Genomic DNA, 19998 nt, shown 5'->3' with positions numbered 1-19998 from the left:
ATTCAAATCTGATGTCTTATTGGTAACCAGTGATCATAATGCTCAGTGATTAACATCATTTAGATCAAGACTAAATGCAGCTATTCTTAAAACAGTGACAGCCAGCAACAATCTAATGTTCTAATGCTACTACACATACTGACAATACTGACGATGAGGAACTTTCCAACCTCTCCCGAAATAGTTGTTGATTGCTGAGGAATTAAAGTTAACATTGCAGATGTGTGTATAAGTGTATGAATTTTTTTTTAAACCTTTGCACAAAGGCAGTTTCTTTTCTTTTTTTTTGAGAGACGGCCTCAGAAAAGAATTAAAGGGTGAGCACTTCTTGGCTCACATGTCATATTTACTATCAACTACAGGTTGAGGCTTCTGAAAATCTATATTTTAGTCCTATATTTTACTTTAGCCCCCCTCCCCTCCCAAATTTTCAACATTTCATCTCTGGCAGCTTAGCTCAGGAGGTAACAATTAGTCCTCTACCAATTGGAAGATTGGAGATTTGATTCCTGGCTATTCCATTAGGGTTATAGCTCTGTTATCAGAAGAAATTTTACAAGGTGCTTAACAACGAGGGATAACATGGAAAAACAAAACAAACACAAATTGAAACAGTGGTCCCATCATTGCACAGTTACATGTTGTTTACATAACAATTTATGGTTAACGTGAGGCTAGCAAGCCACTGATGCCATTTTATTTAACTCAGGTATGTATCTTTGAAGGGTTTTTATTTCTCTGTTTAAACTAGTCAAGGTACTGAAACTTTATTTCTGAAAGACACCTACTTTAGATCCTCATATTTGCAGCATTAATTTTGCTCTGCATTTGACTGTTAAACCCACTTTCTGCAGAAATTTCAAATTACAAGCATCTTAAGGTCTTGGTGGACAGAAACCCAAAGCTCTTAGTTAAATGACAAAACAAAGTGTGACAGCATTAAATAAAGAAACTAAACAAAAAAACGCCAACAGACTTTGTTAAGCTTTTCATCATCAACCTATTTCACCATACCACATAATGGGTACATCTAATGGCAACATAGGTAAAGTATTATAACTAAATGCAAAGATTGCCCCCCCCCAACCACCACCACCAACAAGTACCAAGTCATGTTTTGCTTGGGGAAGAAATATTTATTTCACTCAGTAAATCATGCAAATCAATTTATAATGTTTGTATGAATAATTTAATTTTATGATTTTTTTTGCGGGGGGGGGGGGGGGGGGGGGGGGGTGTTCTGAACTTTAGATTCTGGAAGAATGAATCCAGAACCACATATTTCGGGTCACAGAATCTTGCAGATGTCTCCTTTCTCCTTTTTCCAGGCAGTGTCTATGGGCGTGGACCTAAAATTCCTGGCCAATGCCACCAAAGGGGATCGCTGGTCTCGACCCAGGCTATGTCACATCCAAAAACAGCCAAAGCATGGCCTAGGAATGACTATTGTCTCAGTCGATGGTATTTATTTTGCTGTCACTATCTGTGACAAGTGCTAACTACTCACAATCACAAACAGCTCCCCTGAAGTCACTGTACCTTCTAACTATTTTACAAGAAAGCCAAGAAGTTCCAGTGCTAAAGTTCAAACTCAGTTTAGATGAACAGTTTCCCCTGGTTCTAGTCTATGTATCATTAGGACATAGACCAGAACCATCAAATCACAAAAGTGATCTAATGGTTCCCAAAATGTGCAACTATTTAATTATTTCTGCTGATTACTTATAATATACAACAGTTTTGTTTTTTCTTTCATCAAGCATTATTGAGTAGATTTTGACTGTGGACAGACTGTGGATGTGTCAACAGGTGAAAAGAATCAATATATGGTGAGAACAGTTATTGATGGTCCAGCAGAGAAAGCGGGTATCTTCAGTGGTGACAGACTGATCTGGATTAATGGACTGATGGTGTCCACTCTCAGATACTCAGCTCTCATCAGAACTGTACGGATCCTCTTCTCTCAGTCAGAATTGATGTGTGTGCTCTGTTACACTGAATGTGCATTACTGTCTGGTGTGTTTGGCCCTCAGGTGAAGAAGAGTGGGGATTCAGTGACAGTGCTTGTTATTGACAGTGACAGTGAGTCATGCTATATCAGAAGGAAAATTCCCATCATGCCTGTGGTGGCACAAAGCTGCAGCCTCCCCCACAAAGCTAAGACCATGAATCTGGTGAAGGGAAGTGATGGATATGGCTTCCTGTTGAGACAAGAAAAGCTGGCAAGCACACAACAAAAAGGTGAGAGACATATTAATGGAAAGTTTATGAAAGGATATAGGGTCCCACTTTATTTTCAATTGAACTGATTTCAATTCAGCTTTATTTATATAGTACGAAGCCCCGCAGGGGACATGGGAGAAAAAAAATTAAGACGGAGCTTTGCGAGATCTCGCAAAACTTTTGCGAGATCCCGAGTTTGTTTTGCGAGAGTTCACAAAAGTTTTGCGAGATCCCGAGTTTGTTTTGCGAGATCTCGCAAAACTTTTGTGGGCCAGTGGACACTTTTTCAATAATGAGGATGTAGACATCATGGACAGGAAAGAACGCTGGTTTGAGCAGGGAATCAAGGAGGCCATTTATGTGAAAAGGGGAGGCACAAGGATACATCTGTCACCATCTCACAATGCTTTGCTTGCAGCCATTCTTCAACTCTCTGTGAATGGTACTCATGGCCATTGATCAATGATGAATGGTCTTGTTGATCAATGGTCATGACAATTTGCATATTAATGATCAAGAAACTGACCTTGACAGTCCATTGTTCATCAGTGGTGCTAGTTTCAGTCACTGTGCAAAGGTACTGTGTATAAGGTTGGGGAAACCTGCAGTCAGCTGAGACTGATGAAGTCACTTGGATCAGTGATAAAACCTTTCTCCCACTGAAATCGCTACATCCAGATGAACAGAATCAACTTTTGGGGATTTACTTACCTGGATGATTGAGCATGCATCAGGACATCAGAAAGCTTGCTTATCAAGTCGCAGTAACAGATAATATCAAACACCATGGGATGAGAAACAGATGGCAGGGCCTGACTGGTTTATAAGGTTTGTGAAGCTGAACCCCAGCTGGGGCGGGGGTGGGCACTTAAATGATACTTATCTAACTAACCTACTCTAAGCTAATGCTGATTTTGTTCTAATCTTTGAGAAGAAAAACACTGGAGAATATGAGGACACCTTTGCCACCGCTGTCCTTATCTCTTCCGTGTTGCTATAACCCAATAGGAGAAAGCCAAGTCCAGTAGGATACAATGGAAATGGAAATCTTCTAAAATATATACTCTAACAAGACAAAAATGAGCAGAGAAAAAGCCAAAAATCCTAAATCCAATTAAAGCTGGAAGCAGCTTTGGAAGGGCCCTCGCACCCAGCCATGCCCAACAGGTGGCGATGGAGATTACCGTTCAATCTAATGTCACACTCAAGCATATAATGTATTGCACCACCAGTCAAAATGTCATCTAGATCAATGACGATTTTAGCTTTTTGTACACTTCCTCTTTCCACAAAGTGGCGCTCTAACCATTGCTGACAAATGGCACATCAGTCCGTTTGAGGCACGACTGTCATAGTGCCTGTAAAGTGTGAGAGGGATTGGACAATGTGTCTTTGAGTTATAGCAGTTTTGTAATTCTTGGCAAATGATTGAAACTCGACGTGCGGCCACGACCACCCGTTTCACGAAACGTGAAAAGCTTCGCATTTTAACATGACTGAGGTCTCTTGATTCCACTCAGCGCAGATTATGTTGATCTGGTGAAATTCCAAGGATATGTTCATTAGAGTACGAGGCCTTAAAACTGTGAACAAACGTTGACATGTTCAATTGAAAATGGCTGACTTTCTGTTGGATGGGGAACACTGCTCCAAGAGACTTTTTTGTACATCTTGATATCTTACATCAGGCTGCTAAATTTTAGACTCAGAAATTTTGTAGGGGGTGCTGTGGCGTCATTTTGCAATACTCCATGAAAAGAATCACATAACAAGAAAGCCTTCTTCACACTGGAGTAGTGATGGGATTTCCGGCTCTTTTTAGAGAACCGGCTCTTTCGGTTCGGCTCACTAAAAAGAGCCGGCTCTTTCGGCTCTGAACCGGTTTTTCAGGTTGTTTTGTTGCTTTAATTAATTTATTATTAACAATAATAAAAAATTATGCACAAAAGGAATTACTAATGTACAAAAAAGTGGTTTTATTTATATATGTTTATATATAAATATGTGTGGTGGCCCCTAGAGACAAAACACGTACAAACTCCAAAGCACATTTCTAGCATGAACTGAACTTCCAAAACAGAGCTACCTAGATCACTTAAATTACACAATTGAAAGCATATGTGTATTGTTTGTGTATTTATACACAATCACTCATATATATTCAAATAATTTAAAAAAAATGTTCATTTACCTGTTATTACCACACACCAAATCCAGTTGTTGGTACTTGCTGGCTTGTGTAGCCACTAGGTAACAAAAGCTCAACACTGCACCTAGCATCCTGGAGCACTTCTATTGTGTTTTGTATGTGTTTTGAGTTTTTATGTGCTTCTGAGTTTTTACGTGTTTTGGAGTTTTTACGTGATTCAAAGTTTGTACGTCCTTCGGAGTTTGTACGTGCTTTGTCTGTAGGGACCACTGTAAATATACTTTTATTTATTCACTCCACATAAAATGTAATAAATAAATCATATAATACAAAAACCAACTATTCACATTTCAACTTTTAACTGTTTAAATTTTCAGCTTTTTCCTTTAAAAAATTTAAAGTGAAACAACACAAAACACTGCAAACCACAACACAATTAAATATAAATTATAATATGAAAACAAAAAGAACATGCACATTCTCTGTCATATGGACCTGCATGAATAAACTTTCTGAATCCTTTATCATCCGCAACTGAAAATAGTTGTGGATGATTACTATACCTTTCTAATGTGACATTGTTGTCCCTGGCTGTCTTTCTCTTTCTCCCTCCTGCTCTGTTCCTGTGCTACTGAGTGTAACTACCGCCCCTCCCCCCTCATCCCAGTGTAAAGCACAAGGCTCGCATGCTGAGTGAAGCGAAAAAAAAGTGCGAGAAAGAAAAAGAAAAAAAAACACGGCTCGCAATAAGTGGCCAGCTCGCGATAAGGGGCCGGCTCGTGTCGTTCGCGTCAAAGATCCGGCTCCAAGAGCCATTTTGTTCGCGACCGACACATCACTACATTGGAGGTGTGTGCCATATTTAGTGACTTTTCAAGCTTCCCAACCCACTGTCAAAAGCTTAGAAGAGTTAGAAGAGAGAGGCCTAATGTTTAATAATCCACATTCAACTGTTTTACTCTTTGGCGCAGCTGTGGATATTCTATTGTTCTTTCTTTGGGATTTTTTTATGCTTAAATTGTTTGATGACAGGAGAAGAGAAGCTGCAGAGAGATGTGTAAGACTGTAAGTCTGCTTCCTGGTCCCAATTCTGGATAGTCACATTTTGGCAGGTTTAATAATTTTGGCCATATTTTGAGAAACCTAGAGCTGCTCTGTCCAAAGTGGGAAGGATACTGTTGCACCTAATGGTCTTACCTATAAAACCCAAATTGTTTTTTGGAAACGACTCAGACAGACAGCAGTTAAGGAGAACATGCAGCTAAACATGTCACTCCTGATCTGATTGGGGAGGGGACCAGAGAAAAATACATAGTCTGAGATTGTTTAGCAAAGTTACACACCAATTTAATATTAGTTTTAGTGATCTACGATTGATGTAACCAGGTGTCATTACTGCCAACATGAATTCTAATTTTACAAAATCTACCTTTACATTTAGCCAGCAACTTCAGGGTTCCTTCAGTCTCACCTGCTCTGGCACCTGGAACAGAATTGCCAATAAACAGAGTTTGTTCCTGGCCTGAAGTTAGATTGGCTATAGGGATTTTCAAGGGTGCGGAGCCAGGTTTCCAATTCAGTGATCCTGACCTTCAGAGCAGTAAACAGGCTTTATTTAATTCAAGTATTGTACAACGAGGCCAAAGAGTAGCTAAACATCTCACAGACTGAGCAGGAAGATGCAGGAAGAACAGTTGAAGAAGCCATGTTGCTAGCAAGCCAGCTACGAGCTAAGCTAAACTAGCAAATACCTAGACACAGTAAATGAATACTGTGAATATAATTAGGGCTCAGTAGTTGGGCGTCTGCCATTTTTTCTGTTATTTTTTCTCTGATGCTCTTCAGTTCCATTCTTAGAAAGCACAAAACTGCTTTCCTTTGTTCCCTCTTCATGTGAATATGGAAGGATGTCTACTTTATACAGACTTGCATACAAACTGAGTGTCTTGAGGAACTAAAAGCACTGACAGCTCTGAACTTACTGAATTATAATGAAACATAGGTTATTGTATTTGGTCCTGCTGTTGCACTGTTGGGTTTTTTCCTGTACACATGGACCCTAGACAGTAATTTTAGATGTGACAGTCTAAAAGTCTAAAATTACTGTGGATTTCTGTGCAGTGGTGTAATGCAGTTTCTTTCAGCTGAGGCAACTGATAAAGATAAAACAAAAACATTGTGTTGAAAGATCACTTTAAAATAATGCCTTTATGACAGCTCGGTTGGATTACTGCATCTCTTTGTGTTTGGGAGGTTGCTGTAGCACAGGAGGAAGAGCAGGTCATCTACCAGGGCCATCTATAGGGTTTTGAATGCTTACAAAGAGTAGAACAGCGCTATACAAGAACCAGTCCATTTGGTGCTAGCCAGTCCTCCCTGCAGCTGGTGCCACATGACTTTTAACTGGAACATATAAGAGAGACTATATTACTCTGGTTCTTAAAGCCCTTAAATTCATCCTACTTCTCTGAGCTAATGCACTTGTATTCCCGTCCTGTGCCCTTAGTTCAGTTCACCATCTGCAAGTACACAGTGGACGTTCAAGAGGGACAGGTCTTTTCCCATTGCAGCTCACAAATTGTGGAAATTACACATTAGACTGACTTGTTAAGACCCACTTCTACTTAGCTTTCAACCCACTGTGACATGTTGATTTTATTAACTCATGTTTAATTGTGTTTTGTACTGTTATTCATGCTTTTATTTTGTCCGGTACTTTTGTTTAATATTACAATTATTGTAATGCTTTTATTCCTACGTTCAACACTTTAAAAACAGAAAACACTAAATGGCTAAAGCAACACTAAAGCAACACTAAACACTAAAGCAACTTTATAAAAAAGTTGCTTTTCTTTATGCCTCTGATGACTGATCTTCGATCTCATTAGGATAGTGTGCAGTGGGACACTTGGAGGGCAGACTGTCAGCTGCCCAACTAATCAGAATTAGAAGTCATACTTTTGTTTCCTTTACTGTAATTCACTGCTGGGTGGGCGAGACAGGCTGTTTGGAAGATGGAGCTAAGCCTTGCCCAGGCTTAACTATCTATACAAAGTATATCAAGATGTAATCCAGATGTAATCAATTCATATATTTCTCAAAGTTAGGAATATATAAATATATTTCAGGAAACAGTAATAAATCTAATAATAATCTTCTGTGACCCTGCAGTTCATGTGCTGAGAGAAGTGGATGTGGGGAGTCCAGCTCAGGGTGCAGGAATGGAGGATGGAGACCTGCTGCTTGCTGTCAATGGGGAACCTATTGAGTCCATGGAGCATGAAGACATTGTTAGAAAGATTAGACAGAGTGGGGATAAAGTCTCGCTTACAGCTATATCTATTGCAGGAAGAGACTTTTACAGAGAGGCAAGTACAATCATATCAATACAGTCACACAAATATAGTATAACACGTAGTGTGTAAGGGGTGAACTGCTTTCTGTTCTCCTGCAGTTAGGCATTTCTCCTCTGTTATTCCATGAAGACTGTTCTCACCACTGCATAAAGAACTGGGAGGACGCTCCTCTAAGAAAACCCACAAAGTATAATCAGGACAGAGAGGAGGCTGACTCTGGTTTCTACTCAGGTTATGTCGCAGAAATGCCAGAAACCGTAAGGATACAGGTAGGACCTCACTGTTTTACTGAAGTTAGACATGAATGTGTGAGAACATGGCATGCAGTGTAAAATGTTGAGTCATCATAATGTCTAGAAAGGTGGTATTTAATGGGATTTGCAAAGCTAGTAATGCTTTGTGAATATTTAGATGTTTCTAAATGTGCAATTTTGCTTGCATTACATGTTTAACAGACCTTACTTACATTGTGCCTTTCTACTAAGGCACTCAAAGCAGTCCCTCATTCACCCAATCACACACACATTCATGCAACTATGCCTAAACACTTTTCAACATTCACACACTCACACCTTAGTTGCCCAAAGTATATGCATGGATATGCATCAATTAAAGAAAAATGCTGTTGTCATTTAACTTTTTTATTGCATTTAACAAAACAAAAATTCATTCATCATCATTCATTTTCAGGACCTACTCTACTTAAGTTTGTGTCCACAAACTTGTGTCCACAAACTTGAGTAAGTTATTCAAATGTTCCTCAAATGTTCCCGTTAGTCAAAATTTTAGAGCATTTTCCGTTGAATCTCTAATGCGTCTAAAAGAGTTTTTGGTTCTATGTAGACAACACATGGCAGACCCGACCACATATTGCACATTTTTAACACTTTTCTTTATTACGGTTATTGTAACTACACGCACACGGCTGCAGTTTTTCAGCTGCCAGCCACACACCCCAACGACAACAACAGCAAACACCCAGGATCCAGTACAGACTTTAATGCAGGGAAGGCGTGGTAAGCTGATGCAGCTCCGGTGTGTGAGCCTCCCCGCAGCGGTGCCACAGACCACGCCCCGTAACATTCTAACACGTGAAAATATTAATTTATTTACCAAAATTATTTCTTAATATTATAATTTCGTATGCCATCTTAGAAACCCCATGATTTTGTGTATTTGGATTAGATTATCTACTGATGTATTTCCTTTTAACAAATCAGTATACTGGCAAAGTGAAGGATCTGGTCAAAGACAATAAAGACCACTTTGGTATGATAGTGGACTCAGTAGAGAATGTAAGAGTGGCTGCATTTAACCTATATGTACCTAACAAAGGTTACCCACAATTCTTTCAAAAACTCACTTCTCTTTTGGCTGAGTAACGTAAAGGGATAATTCTAATACAGACAGGCTTTAACTCTAAAAGTGGACAAGAACTGAATAGACTACCTGTAGACAAAGAACACATATCCAGAAAAAGTAAGCCATTTTAGGGGGTGAGGGAGAAACACTGGTAGTTGTACTGTCATCCCAGAGAAAGCAATTTTTTTGTTTGTTTTTTTTGTCCCATGTATCCCAGGAGAATTTACCTCGAAATTTACCGTAACACACAAAATAAGCTTGGGAACAGATAAGCATTTCAAGTATTGGAGACTAAATGTATCACTACTGAGAAATGCCTTACTTTAACAGGAAATGCAGAAGGATGTGAATTTAAATGATATTCTCCCTCCCTCTAGTCATCTCATGTTTACAACTGCGGTTACAATTGATATTTATATCAACATGAAAACAATTGTATTTGCTGTTATGGACACATTTGTATATACATCCTAAAATTTTTTCTGTTTATATACATTCTTTTTTGTTAACTTTAATTTTATTCTTCTTTTGCACTGAAAGAACTGTTCTAACTCTCAAATGTGCGCTTGAAAGTAGATGTAAGTAAGCTTGAGTTGAAATGGTGTCCCGCAAGATCTTTAGATAGCCTGGAACCATAGTTTGCTCTACTAGAGAAAAGCCTTCTGTAAAGCTGTGGCATCTCATTCATCACTGATTGAAAAAATTGAGAACAACCAAAGCTTTCTTTTCACCACTGTAGCCAGGGTCACCAAGAGTCAGCCAAGCATTCCATGAATTTCTTCACAAATAAATTTTTAACCATTAGAGAAAAAAATATTCATAACCATCTGTAGAGGTATTATTAATGCAGATGGTTACTAGAATAAGTATACTGCAGATACATTTTCAAACTAGTTATCTCCAATCTTCGTGAGTTAACTTCATTAACTTCAATCAAAAGCGTCAATGTGTATTAGATGTCTTTCTACAGTCCTCCTCAAATAAGTCAATAAATTTATCTTAAATATGATCAGTCAATCACTATTAAGGGGCCATTTTGAGCTTGGGGCTTCCAGTCCATGTTCCTGTATACTGTGTCAGACTGCCTGCTAGCATCTTGCACCCTTGTTATGTGCTGGATTGTCTTAGAGGCATCTTTGCACAGTCTGCACCTTGGGGTTTTGCCTCGTGTGGTAGACCGAGCATCTATTGAACTTGTGCTTAGAACTTGTTCCTTTGTTGCCATGACTGTTTTATCTTTTAGTCCTTCTTTGTCAGAGGTGTGGACTCGAGTCACATGACTTGGACTCGAGTCAGACTCGAGTCATTAATTTTATGACTTTAGACTTGACTTGAAAAAATGTTCTAAGACTTGTGACTTGACTTGGACTTTTACACCAGTGACTTGGGACTTGAATTGGACTTGAACCGGTTTACTTGAAAAGACTTGATATTTTACCCCAAATATAAAATTTAACATGCATATTATATAGAGATTGAAAATGTGACGTCATTCACGGGTAGAACCGCAAAGGATTCTGGGAACTCGTGGCAAGCGGTACTAGCGCACACAGGCTTTCAATTAAAATCAGTTATACAGCGATAAAAAGAAACACAAAAATGTCAAGAAGCTGTTGTATTATTAACTGCAATAGCCGGTCGCATGACAGCCACGGGAAGCCGACGGGTAAAGAGATCGGTTGTTATCGGATTACGTCGTTGAAGAGAAATTGTTCAAGCCATGTTTCCGAAGTAACAAAGACGCGACGGATGGCCTGGATTGCAGCCATTCAAAGATCAAATATAACGTCCCAGAACACTCCAGCTCACAGGTTAGTCTGCTCCAAGCATTTACACGAAGGTCAGTGTTTTTTAGTACTTAATACGTCATTTTCATAACATAATTAGTGATATAGGTTACAAGCAAGTCTGGCGCTGAACAGAAATTGTCGCGCTATGCTCCTTTATTTATTGTGCATAAATAGTGAATTGTCCTGACACAATATTGCGTTTCGCTTCTGTTATTACCATGGTACATTGACAAAAACATATACTTTTATTCACAGGATAAAACAGGTTTTTTGTATCACTAATTGCCCAGTACGATTACAGCATACAATATTGTTGTCACTGCTACATTTCTGTGATGCTACCAGAAATTATTTCCACTACTAATTAATTACCGTTGAGCTCAAAGGTCATATTAATAAACGGTTAAGGAATGTGTATTTATGACGACAATTTGTGAGACTGGTAAACTTATGATACGTACGATGGTCTTTCGTTCTACATGGTGCATTTCAAGGTCCTGCACCCATCCGTCGGTAAACTGTACCTGGGCTTGTTGCAGTGACCGGAAGTTACTAAACTTCATGAGTGTATGCACTCACTCCAAGAACCGTATAATTATAAATATGCATATAAATATGCTAAGATGAGATAGCTGACTTCATCTAACTAGCAAATGTTGTCCAGGCTACGTTGGTGATACAGTTTTTTTAATGTGTATGATATTTTTGTCATGCGATTTTAAAGCCGGTCCTACAACCGCATCCAAGAATAACATGCAGCTTATCTCAGAACTGTCGGTGAAAATTATTCTTGGAGCTAGGTTTAATTGAGCTGCATTTTAAAGAGGTGCAATTTCACAATTTGTGTATATTTTCTAAGTTCACTATTTTGTCATGTGTTGAGAAAAACACAGATTTTAAAATTACATGGTCTAATATTTACATTTAGCATATAACTGCAACATTATTTTTTCGGTTTTTTTTTTTAAAGACTCGAAAGGACTTGAAATTCAAAGTTTCAGACTTGTGACTTGACTCGGACTTTTACACCAGTGACTTGAGACTCGACTCTGACTTGCCTGACATTACTTGAGACTTGACTTGAGACTTGAGGATAAAGACTTGAGACTTACTTGAGACTTGCAAAACAATGACTTGGTCCCACCTCTGTTCTTTGTTCAGTCATTGGTAGGATTTCTCGATATCAGCTATGTTTTCTATCTGCTAGTGGTACATACCATGCAGGGGCATGTTTTTCTATGATGGTTCTTGTACTTGCTTGTCTTCTGTCTCGGGTTTCTGCTGCCTGAGGTATTCACTAAGCAGACGATCAGTTGTTGCCATCTTCCTGATGTACTCATGGATCTTTGTCATTTCATCCTGGATAGTGGTTCTATCACTCTCTAGTCATTGGCCTCTGTAAGGAAGAGGACTCCCTTACTACTGTTTATATTATAATTTGTATAGCACTTTAGGAGCACACCTTTCACTTTATTAAAAGCACCTTATCTAGCACTTTATTTAGCATCGCACTGTAAGCATAGATTTGCACATGAAGAACATTTGCACACAAGAAGTTTAATTATTTATTGAATATTTATTGCGTATTTTAAAATCAGTTGGTAGCCTTTGTTCCAGGTCCCGCACAGCTGCTCCTCATCAAGAAATGTGGTGGTTGTCTGTGAGGAGAAAGGAATTGGGATTGAGAGCAAATAAGGTTTACCAGTAAGGAGAACTAATGCAAGTGTGTGAAAATCTAAAAATAATGTGGTGCAAAGAAGTGACTAAGATGTGATTACTCACCTTTCTTTCCTGTGCCTGTGTCCTCTCCAGGGTGTTTGGGCAAATGTTTCACCAGGAGTCCAGACAGCTTTTAAAGACACCTTTTATAGACAAGCTATCTATCTATCTATCTATCTATCTATCTATCTATCTATCTATCTATCTATCTATCTATCTATCTATTAGGGGTGCAACGATACACAAAATTCACGGTTCGGTTCGGTTCGATACTTTGGTGTCACGGTTCGATATTTTTTCGATACAAAAAAATGTTCATGCATTTTTAATTTGTCATTTATTAAAATTATAAATATATATTTTAACTCAAAAGTACAGTTTTTAAATTTAACCCTAACCCTTGTGCGTGTTTTTTATTTTGACAGCGAATGCGCACCTGCGGACCACTTATGTGCAGCCCTGGTTATTTAGCTCGTCATATCGCAGCCACAGAAATTCTTTTGTCCATGAAACCATAAAGCTGCACTTTCTTTTTGCCTTATAGTCTGATTTGTCATAACTTCTCCGTTTTGTGGTAAGCTTTTCTTTGGCTGTCACTTCTTCACCCTGACCTGTCTTATTTGGCTCAGCAGAACTGAAATGCTTTTACACACTCACTCACATAAGCTCAGCGATTCTCTGCGCGATCAACCTCTCACATGTTTAAGCTGCGGGAGATTTCACTTGTCATGTTTGCATAGTAAGCTAACGATTAATAAGACGATGTCAGAGGAATTGGTGCACAAATTATCATCACTCACAGATCAGTGCTGTTGCTCTCTATACACAGTTCGCACGATTGCAAAGTGAAAGCAAAAAAACAAGCGCAAATTCAAACGCGACTTCAATATGTCACATATTGACAGTGGCTCACCGATGCCAATGACATAATTACCCAGCTACATTTCTGAAAGAATGCAAAAGCATTGACATATATTTTTCCTACAACAGCCCGACGTTCAGGGAAGAGATAGATTTTGGTAGCCCGACTGAAAAAATCGCTAGCTCCGGGACGTCGGGCTAGCGATATTGCGAGCCCTGTATCTGATTGAGGAATCACTCATCTTTGGAAAAGAGAGTTTATTACAGAGAAATGGCTCTTTCCAAAATAAAAGCTATACTATCCGCTTCTTCTGGGCTATATTCTCAGCAGCATAAGGAGAATCATGTGCTAACAGCTGTCTAAATGACTCGGCTAAAGTTAGTAGCATGCTTGCTTTTTTTTGTCTGCTTCCACTTGTCTTTGCACTAGGATGATGTCGGCGTAAATGTGCAGTCATATTCGTCGTGTTCCCACTAGTGCTTTCAGGTTAATCTCGTTGAAATGACCTTAACGCCACAACACGGCAAATCTCCGTTAACGAGCTACCGCCGATCGCTCCGTGCATGGGGCTAGACGGCCAACACGTTAACGAGCTAACTGCGCTAACACACTAGTTCACACCAATGTAATTGAGCATTGCATGGCACATCCAACATACTGTTTTACTTTAGTCCATGACTCGCTTACCTTCAGGGTCATACGTCACATGAAAACCAAAATAATTCCAAACGCCAGATCTGAATGAGGGTGGGGGAGGTGCCCTGCGCTCTTCCTTCTGACTATGCTGTCTGTGTTGAGCGCTCAGTGGATCTGCGCTGGACAGTGCAGCCTAGGCGGAGTAGTCGAACACAGATTCACTGAGCGCTCAACACAGACAGCATCGTCAGAAGGAAAATTGATAAAATAAATTACAAATGTTGTATTGTTCGATACATATGCGTACCGAACCGAAAGCACTGTATCGAACGGTTCAATATCGATACGAATATCGTTGCACCCCTACTATCTATCTATCTATCTATATAGATAGATAGATAGATAGATAGATAGATAGATAGATAGATAGATAGATACTTATATGATTTAAATGATTCACTGTCTTTGGATTGACATTATTTGAAGTTGCTAGTAGGCTTGCCCAGTTCAACAGTTTATCTTTAATTCAATTCAGTTCAAGTGCATTCAAAAATCAAAAGGAATCTAGATTTGACTCTGGGTTTGTCTTGTAGGACCCTACTGGCCACAGTCAATGCTGCACGGAATCTAGTTACTTCACAAGAGAACTCTCTGAAGATTTAGGTCCATTGACCAAGGTATATTAAGTCCTTCATGGACTGCTCCCCTCATTATGTCTTTGTATACATAATGTCTACAAGATATTCTTGTGATTAAATGCTCTGGTGGTTCATTCTTACCAGGTGACAGCCTGGTGATAATGAACAATATATCTTAAATTGTTAATTGCTAACAATTTTGTTAACAAGATACATTTTTTTTTAAACAAAATTATATTCATATTAAAGATCCATATTATAATCCTTTCTGGCTGAAGAATTGTCTTCTTGCCAAGCTCAAGTCATTATTTATGTTGTTAATGAGATGTTCTAGCATATAAATATAGACAATTTACAAAATTAATTGTGGTTTGCATTGCATTGTGTTTTATGACATTTGCTATATTTTACAGATTTCTGAGAGAACACATTATGTTTACTTGTGATGGAAATGAACAAAAATAGAAGTGACCAAGGCCATCCTGTGGACAGAGCTTAACTTTGAAGAAAGTAAAGATTTAACAGCTGATGAAGATGTGACTGAAGACAATGTCTTCGTCTGGATTCAGGCCTGCTTGGTTATGGGCAGCCTCCCTTTTGATTTGATCATATAATGTGAATTTTGGACACTGAACACCAGATTTGCAACAAAACAGCAGTATTTTACATCCTTGTAGTTATAAAATCACAAATTACTCATCTCCTGTGTAGTAATGGTGTCATCATGTTTACTGAAAACTGAATAATTACTTCGCTGCAATTGTCACACTTGGCAAAGCTGAGTGGACCAAACTGCATCCACTTCTGACCTGCAGGCCCATTCTTTTTAAATCCCCATGCTGTGCTATCTATATAATATGACAAACTTTAGAATGCACCGTGGATGGATATACTCCTAGATATTTCATATACGATCTCAAAATATATTATTGTACTGTGTGCCATTGGTGCATAGAGATTCTGTATTTTATTCATTCAGTCCACAGGTTTTTGTTTTGTCACCTCAGTTAATTCGAGTCACAAAACCCCCTGAATGTTTTTGTGGTGCTGTTGCCTTCTTTGTGTGCAAATATCTAATAAAAGATCTAATAAATAATAACTTAAGTAGGTTAAATTCACAGTTACCTACTTTACTTGAGCTTCCCTTTTGCTCTCTATTGTTGCTTCACTATGCTTTATATTTTACTTCATTATCTGACAGTTTATACTACTTTTGGACCTTTGTATATAAAAAAATAAGTCACCCAGTTGTGCATAGTACAACTAAAAGTATTAATTAGTTAATCAATTTTTGATTTGCTTTTTGTTTTTGTTTTTAGACAAAAACAAAGGACTAGATTGAGAGACTGCATCTCAGCTCATACAAATGCCCTCAAAACTGAAAATGAAACCATATGGTATGGTCATTTTCTTTTGTTTTATTTCATTATTATTTATTATTAACAATAATTATTATTACATTTATTGCCTCTGGGTTCCATCCTTAGACGGGAAGGGATTGCTTTTCATTGTTATGCTGATGAATGCCAAATTTATTTGCCACTAAAGCAGAAGGATGGCATCGCCATCAAACCTCTTTTGGCATGTCTAGATGACATTAAAGTGTGGTTGGCTTTAAACTTTAAAATTTTAATGAAAAGAAAACAGAGGTGTTGGTGTTTGGACCTAGTGGGCACTGTGAGTCCTCTGTTGATTTGGGACCCCTGGAAGTTTATTTTAAACCTGTTATTACTGAACCTTGGTTTTAAATTGGACAGCCAAATTAGAGCAGTGGTGAAGTCCAGTTTTTATCATTTAAGGCAACTGGCAAGAGTGAAATCTTTTCTTTCAAGGCACCTCGAAACAGTCATCCATGCTTTTATTTCTTCCCGTCTGGAGGCAGTCTCTCTTCAGCGGAAGGAAAAAATGATATGGTTTAAAAATGCCATGTCACTGCTTTCCTCATCCCTTGCACAGATCAATCCACATGTTCATAGCATGCCTTTTTTTCTCTGAAATATGCTGAGCAAACCTGTATTGTTGACATTTCTTATATGTCAATCAGCGTATCACCACTGATTTAGTGAGTAAATGTTTATTCTCATTCAAACTGTTTTTGTGCCTTCTTGCAGTTTAGCACTTTATGAAGTTGCTAGCTAGCCAGTGCTGCCTCTCGGCTCATGTTGGTTAAAAAATTAACCCCACAGCTTTAAAAACCTTATATAAAAGACTGAGCAAATTTACTGTTGCTCATTTGAAATAGAAAAGTAAGCGTTGCAGAAGCCAAGACGAAACATTTCCAGAGGGTGCAGCCCTTAGGGGTTCGGCTTGTTTTAATTCATATGGACTTTTATAACATATTAACTGTATATTCTTAGACCCGGCATTTATTCTAATGCTTTGTTGCTGCTTTTGAATATCTGTGGCATCTGTTAATGTCAAATCTAGCCATTCTTTAGCAAGCTATTTTTACATTTAACCAACATTTCTGTTTAATTTCATTTTAAATAATACTAGTATTTGTTAGTTTTAATAGTATTTTAGATTCATGTTTTGTTGTGAAATTCAAAAGCTATAAACCAGATTAGGGTTACAATCTAATTGGGCTTTATAGCTGAAAAGTAATTTAGCTTCTTCTAAACAAATTAGTTAAACTCTACTATTGAATCATCAGAAACATTTTGGGGTAGACTATGTTAAATATAAATATACATACAATGGTTATTGTGCTTTTTAGAAACTATATATTGGAAGTTAGCTTTTAACAAGCATGTAATGATTTCATTTAATTTAGGTGGTCTTTTTTTTTATAACACACATCTCTTTAGGCCTAAACTGACATTGGCAATACCACACATTCAGACATAGTAGTAGATAGTGTTTTAAATGACTATTTTTTTCTATTATTTTTATTAATAAGTATATGTGCTAGTCTAATTAGTTAGTATGAGGTGTACATTGTGTTTCTATATTTTAAGCTATAATGGTTGCAAAGTCAATAAGAAGCAATCTCAGCTTCCAAACAATTTTCTTTTTTTTTCTCCCTCTGCTTGCTTTCTTTGAGGCTCTGGGCCAGCACTCCCCACATTACATCAAACACATGCAAGAAGACATCAACTGGGTGGTAAGTGTTTTGGTTTTCCAAAATATTAATAATCATCATTGATCGTGCTAAACTTTAATCATACTTTAAACCAACCTGTTTTACTTCAATTTTGATTTGTGCTTTGGCTTGGGAAATTTTATTTTTTACTGTTCTTTCACCTTGTGGTGAGTTGGATCAGGTGCCAGGGGCGCATGCCAGACAGACCTAGCACACCTGAAAGCATTCTGAGAGAGGCTGGGAACACTGAATTGGAATGGGCAATGTTGAGGCTCCTGGAAGGAGCTGAGGCTGCAAGATGGTTGGTGCCTGTCGTGGTGATAATCACATCAAGTTGAAGAGGGGTACTGTCAGGATTGGTTAGACATCAGTTGATGGCTGAGTGTGGAATGGTGGGAATGACAATGTACAATGCATACTTTATTAATCCAGTAGGAAATTAGTCCTCTGCATTTAACCCATTCACTCAGTGAAGCAGTGGGCAGCCATCAATCCAGTGCCAGGGGAGCAGTGTGTAGAGAAGGTACCTTGCTCAGGGGTACCTCAGGCTAGTAATTCGGTGGATTTGAACCCCCGGCCTTCCGATCATGGGGCGAACACTCTACCTACATCGCCCCCTCAAAATCTGTGGCCATGGTCCTCAGCTGAAAAGGGTGAAGTGCCTACTCTGCATCAGGGATGAGTTGCTGCCCCGGTTGAAGGAGTTTATTTATCGCAGGGTCTTGTTCACGAGTGAACGAAGAGAGGAATGAGAGATCGACAGATGGATGTTGCTGCAGCTGCAGTGATGTGGACGCTATACCAGTCTGTTGTGGTGAAGAGTCATTCAAGAGGGGTAGAGTAGAGTTGCTACTCGTCCACATCGAAAGAAGCAAGTTGAGGTGCCACAATTGTTTATATCAAATTTACAGTATTTTTTACTAATAATGTAATCACACAGCTAGTTTGTCTAACTTGAGATCTGTTCTATAGGAAATGCAGAAATACATTTTTTAAAAAGCCAAATAAGTTGGTGTTCTACATTCAATTCAATTTTATTTATACAGTGCAAAATCACAACAACAGTTGCCTCAAGGTGCTTTATATTGCAAGGTCGACCATACAATAATACGATTGTTTCCTTCCAGGACACCAGTAGTGATAAGCCCTCCGTCACAGAAGGTGTGTGGTCAGTGAAGATGGTCACCTGCAGGTTTGAGGTCATTGCACTTCCAACCCACATCCACTGCCCTTAAGGGAAGTTGCAACAATGTCAAAGACTTCATTGAGGCACTTACATTTGGATCGTCTAAATCCATGGCAGTCATTCAGGCAGTAATGCCAAGAATGGAAACAAACCATCCTTAAAATGTTACAAGACACAAAGCTCCTGTGTTTGAATGCAAAACAAATGTGTTGTTTGAGCTGAACAATAAATACATTTTATACTGATTATATCAGCAATGTAACTTGCAATACAAAGTTATGGGAAGCTTTAACTTAGTTTCAGAATAATTAAATCTGAGAATTTGTCTCAGTGTAAGGTTATTAAAGGTTTAAATTATCTTAACAATTAAACATACAATTTAATTGTACTAATATTTAAAATCTAATGGGGGAATGGGAATATACTTATTTGTTGTTAAACATAACAGTGTCCAGTATGTTGGCTGACATACTTTTTTGCATTTGAAAAAAAGGCTGGGATAATTTTAACTGCATTGCAAGTGCTTTTAATTTTTGTTTTTGAATCATACTTGTACTAGAAATCTCTTAAGTTTAAGGATGATAAAACATAATGTGATTTAGCTGCATTTATTTGTATGTAAGGAAAATTAAAAATAGTAAGTCACCACAATTTCTTTTTTTAACTTAGTAGAACTTGAAATGTTTATCAGTAGGGTAAACAATTAGTATTGCTCACTCAAAAATATCAAGTTATTCTTAGTACTGTGTACTCGCAATGAATAAGCTGTCCTTAGTTATCTTAAGTGAGCTTTACTTTAGTTCTGGGAACTAATTCGATTTTACAGGGCATAAGGGCACCTCTTAGTTAAATTATGGATGATGGAACCTCAACTGCTGACACTACTGTCCCTGACACTGAGCTTTGAATGCAACCATCATGGTCAGAACATCTAACAGTCAGGTAACCCTTGGCTACTGGTAGGTTTTGTATTACAGAGTGCAAGAAAGGTCTGT

General features: G+C 38.3%; 1 protein-coding gene across 7 annotated transcripts in view; it reads left to right on the top strand.

Annotated features, from left to right (window-relative positions):
- The window catches only part of LOC101464401 (Na(+)/H(+) exchange regulatory cofactor NHE-RF3), a 28571-nt gene that overhangs the window by 7435 nt on the left and 1138 nt on the right, over positions 1-19998 (top strand). For 3 of the 7 annotated variants that reach the window (XR_013101604.1, XR_013101600.1, XR_013101605.1), the window contains 8 exons: positions 1329-1461; positions 1810-1946; positions 2034-2241; positions 7544-7740; positions 7827-7997; positions 14691-14774; positions 15149-18698; positions 18945-19998. The exon at positions 18945-19998 is cut by the window's right edge and continues 1138 nt beyond it. Coding sequence is in view for 1 of the 7 variants with exons in the window: in XM_004572474.2 (XP_004572531.1) it covers positions 1329-1461; positions 1810-1946; positions 2034-2241; positions 7544-7740; positions 7827-7997; positions 14691-14774; positions 15149-15181 (963 nt within the window). In the remaining 6 variants the exon portion in view is untranslated. Of the gene's footprint in view, positions 1-1328; positions 1462-1809; positions 1947-2033; positions 2242-7543; positions 7741-7826; positions 7998-14690; positions 14775-15148 lie in introns of all 7 variants that reach the window. The other 4 variants (XR_013101603.1, XR_013101602.1, XR_013101601.1 and 1 more) reach the window with 4 other exon arrangements.

Source organism: Maylandia zebra, linkage group LG14 (genome assembly GCF_041146795.1).
Source record: "Maylandia zebra isolate NMK-2024a linkage group LG14, Mzebra_GT3a, whole genome shotgun sequence".
Taxonomy (NCBI): domain Eukaryota; kingdom Metazoa; phylum Chordata; class Actinopteri; order Cichliformes; family Cichlidae; genus Maylandia; species Maylandia zebra.
Note: the sequence above shows the minus strand (reverse complement) of the source record. Positions and strands in the feature narration are given on the sequence as shown.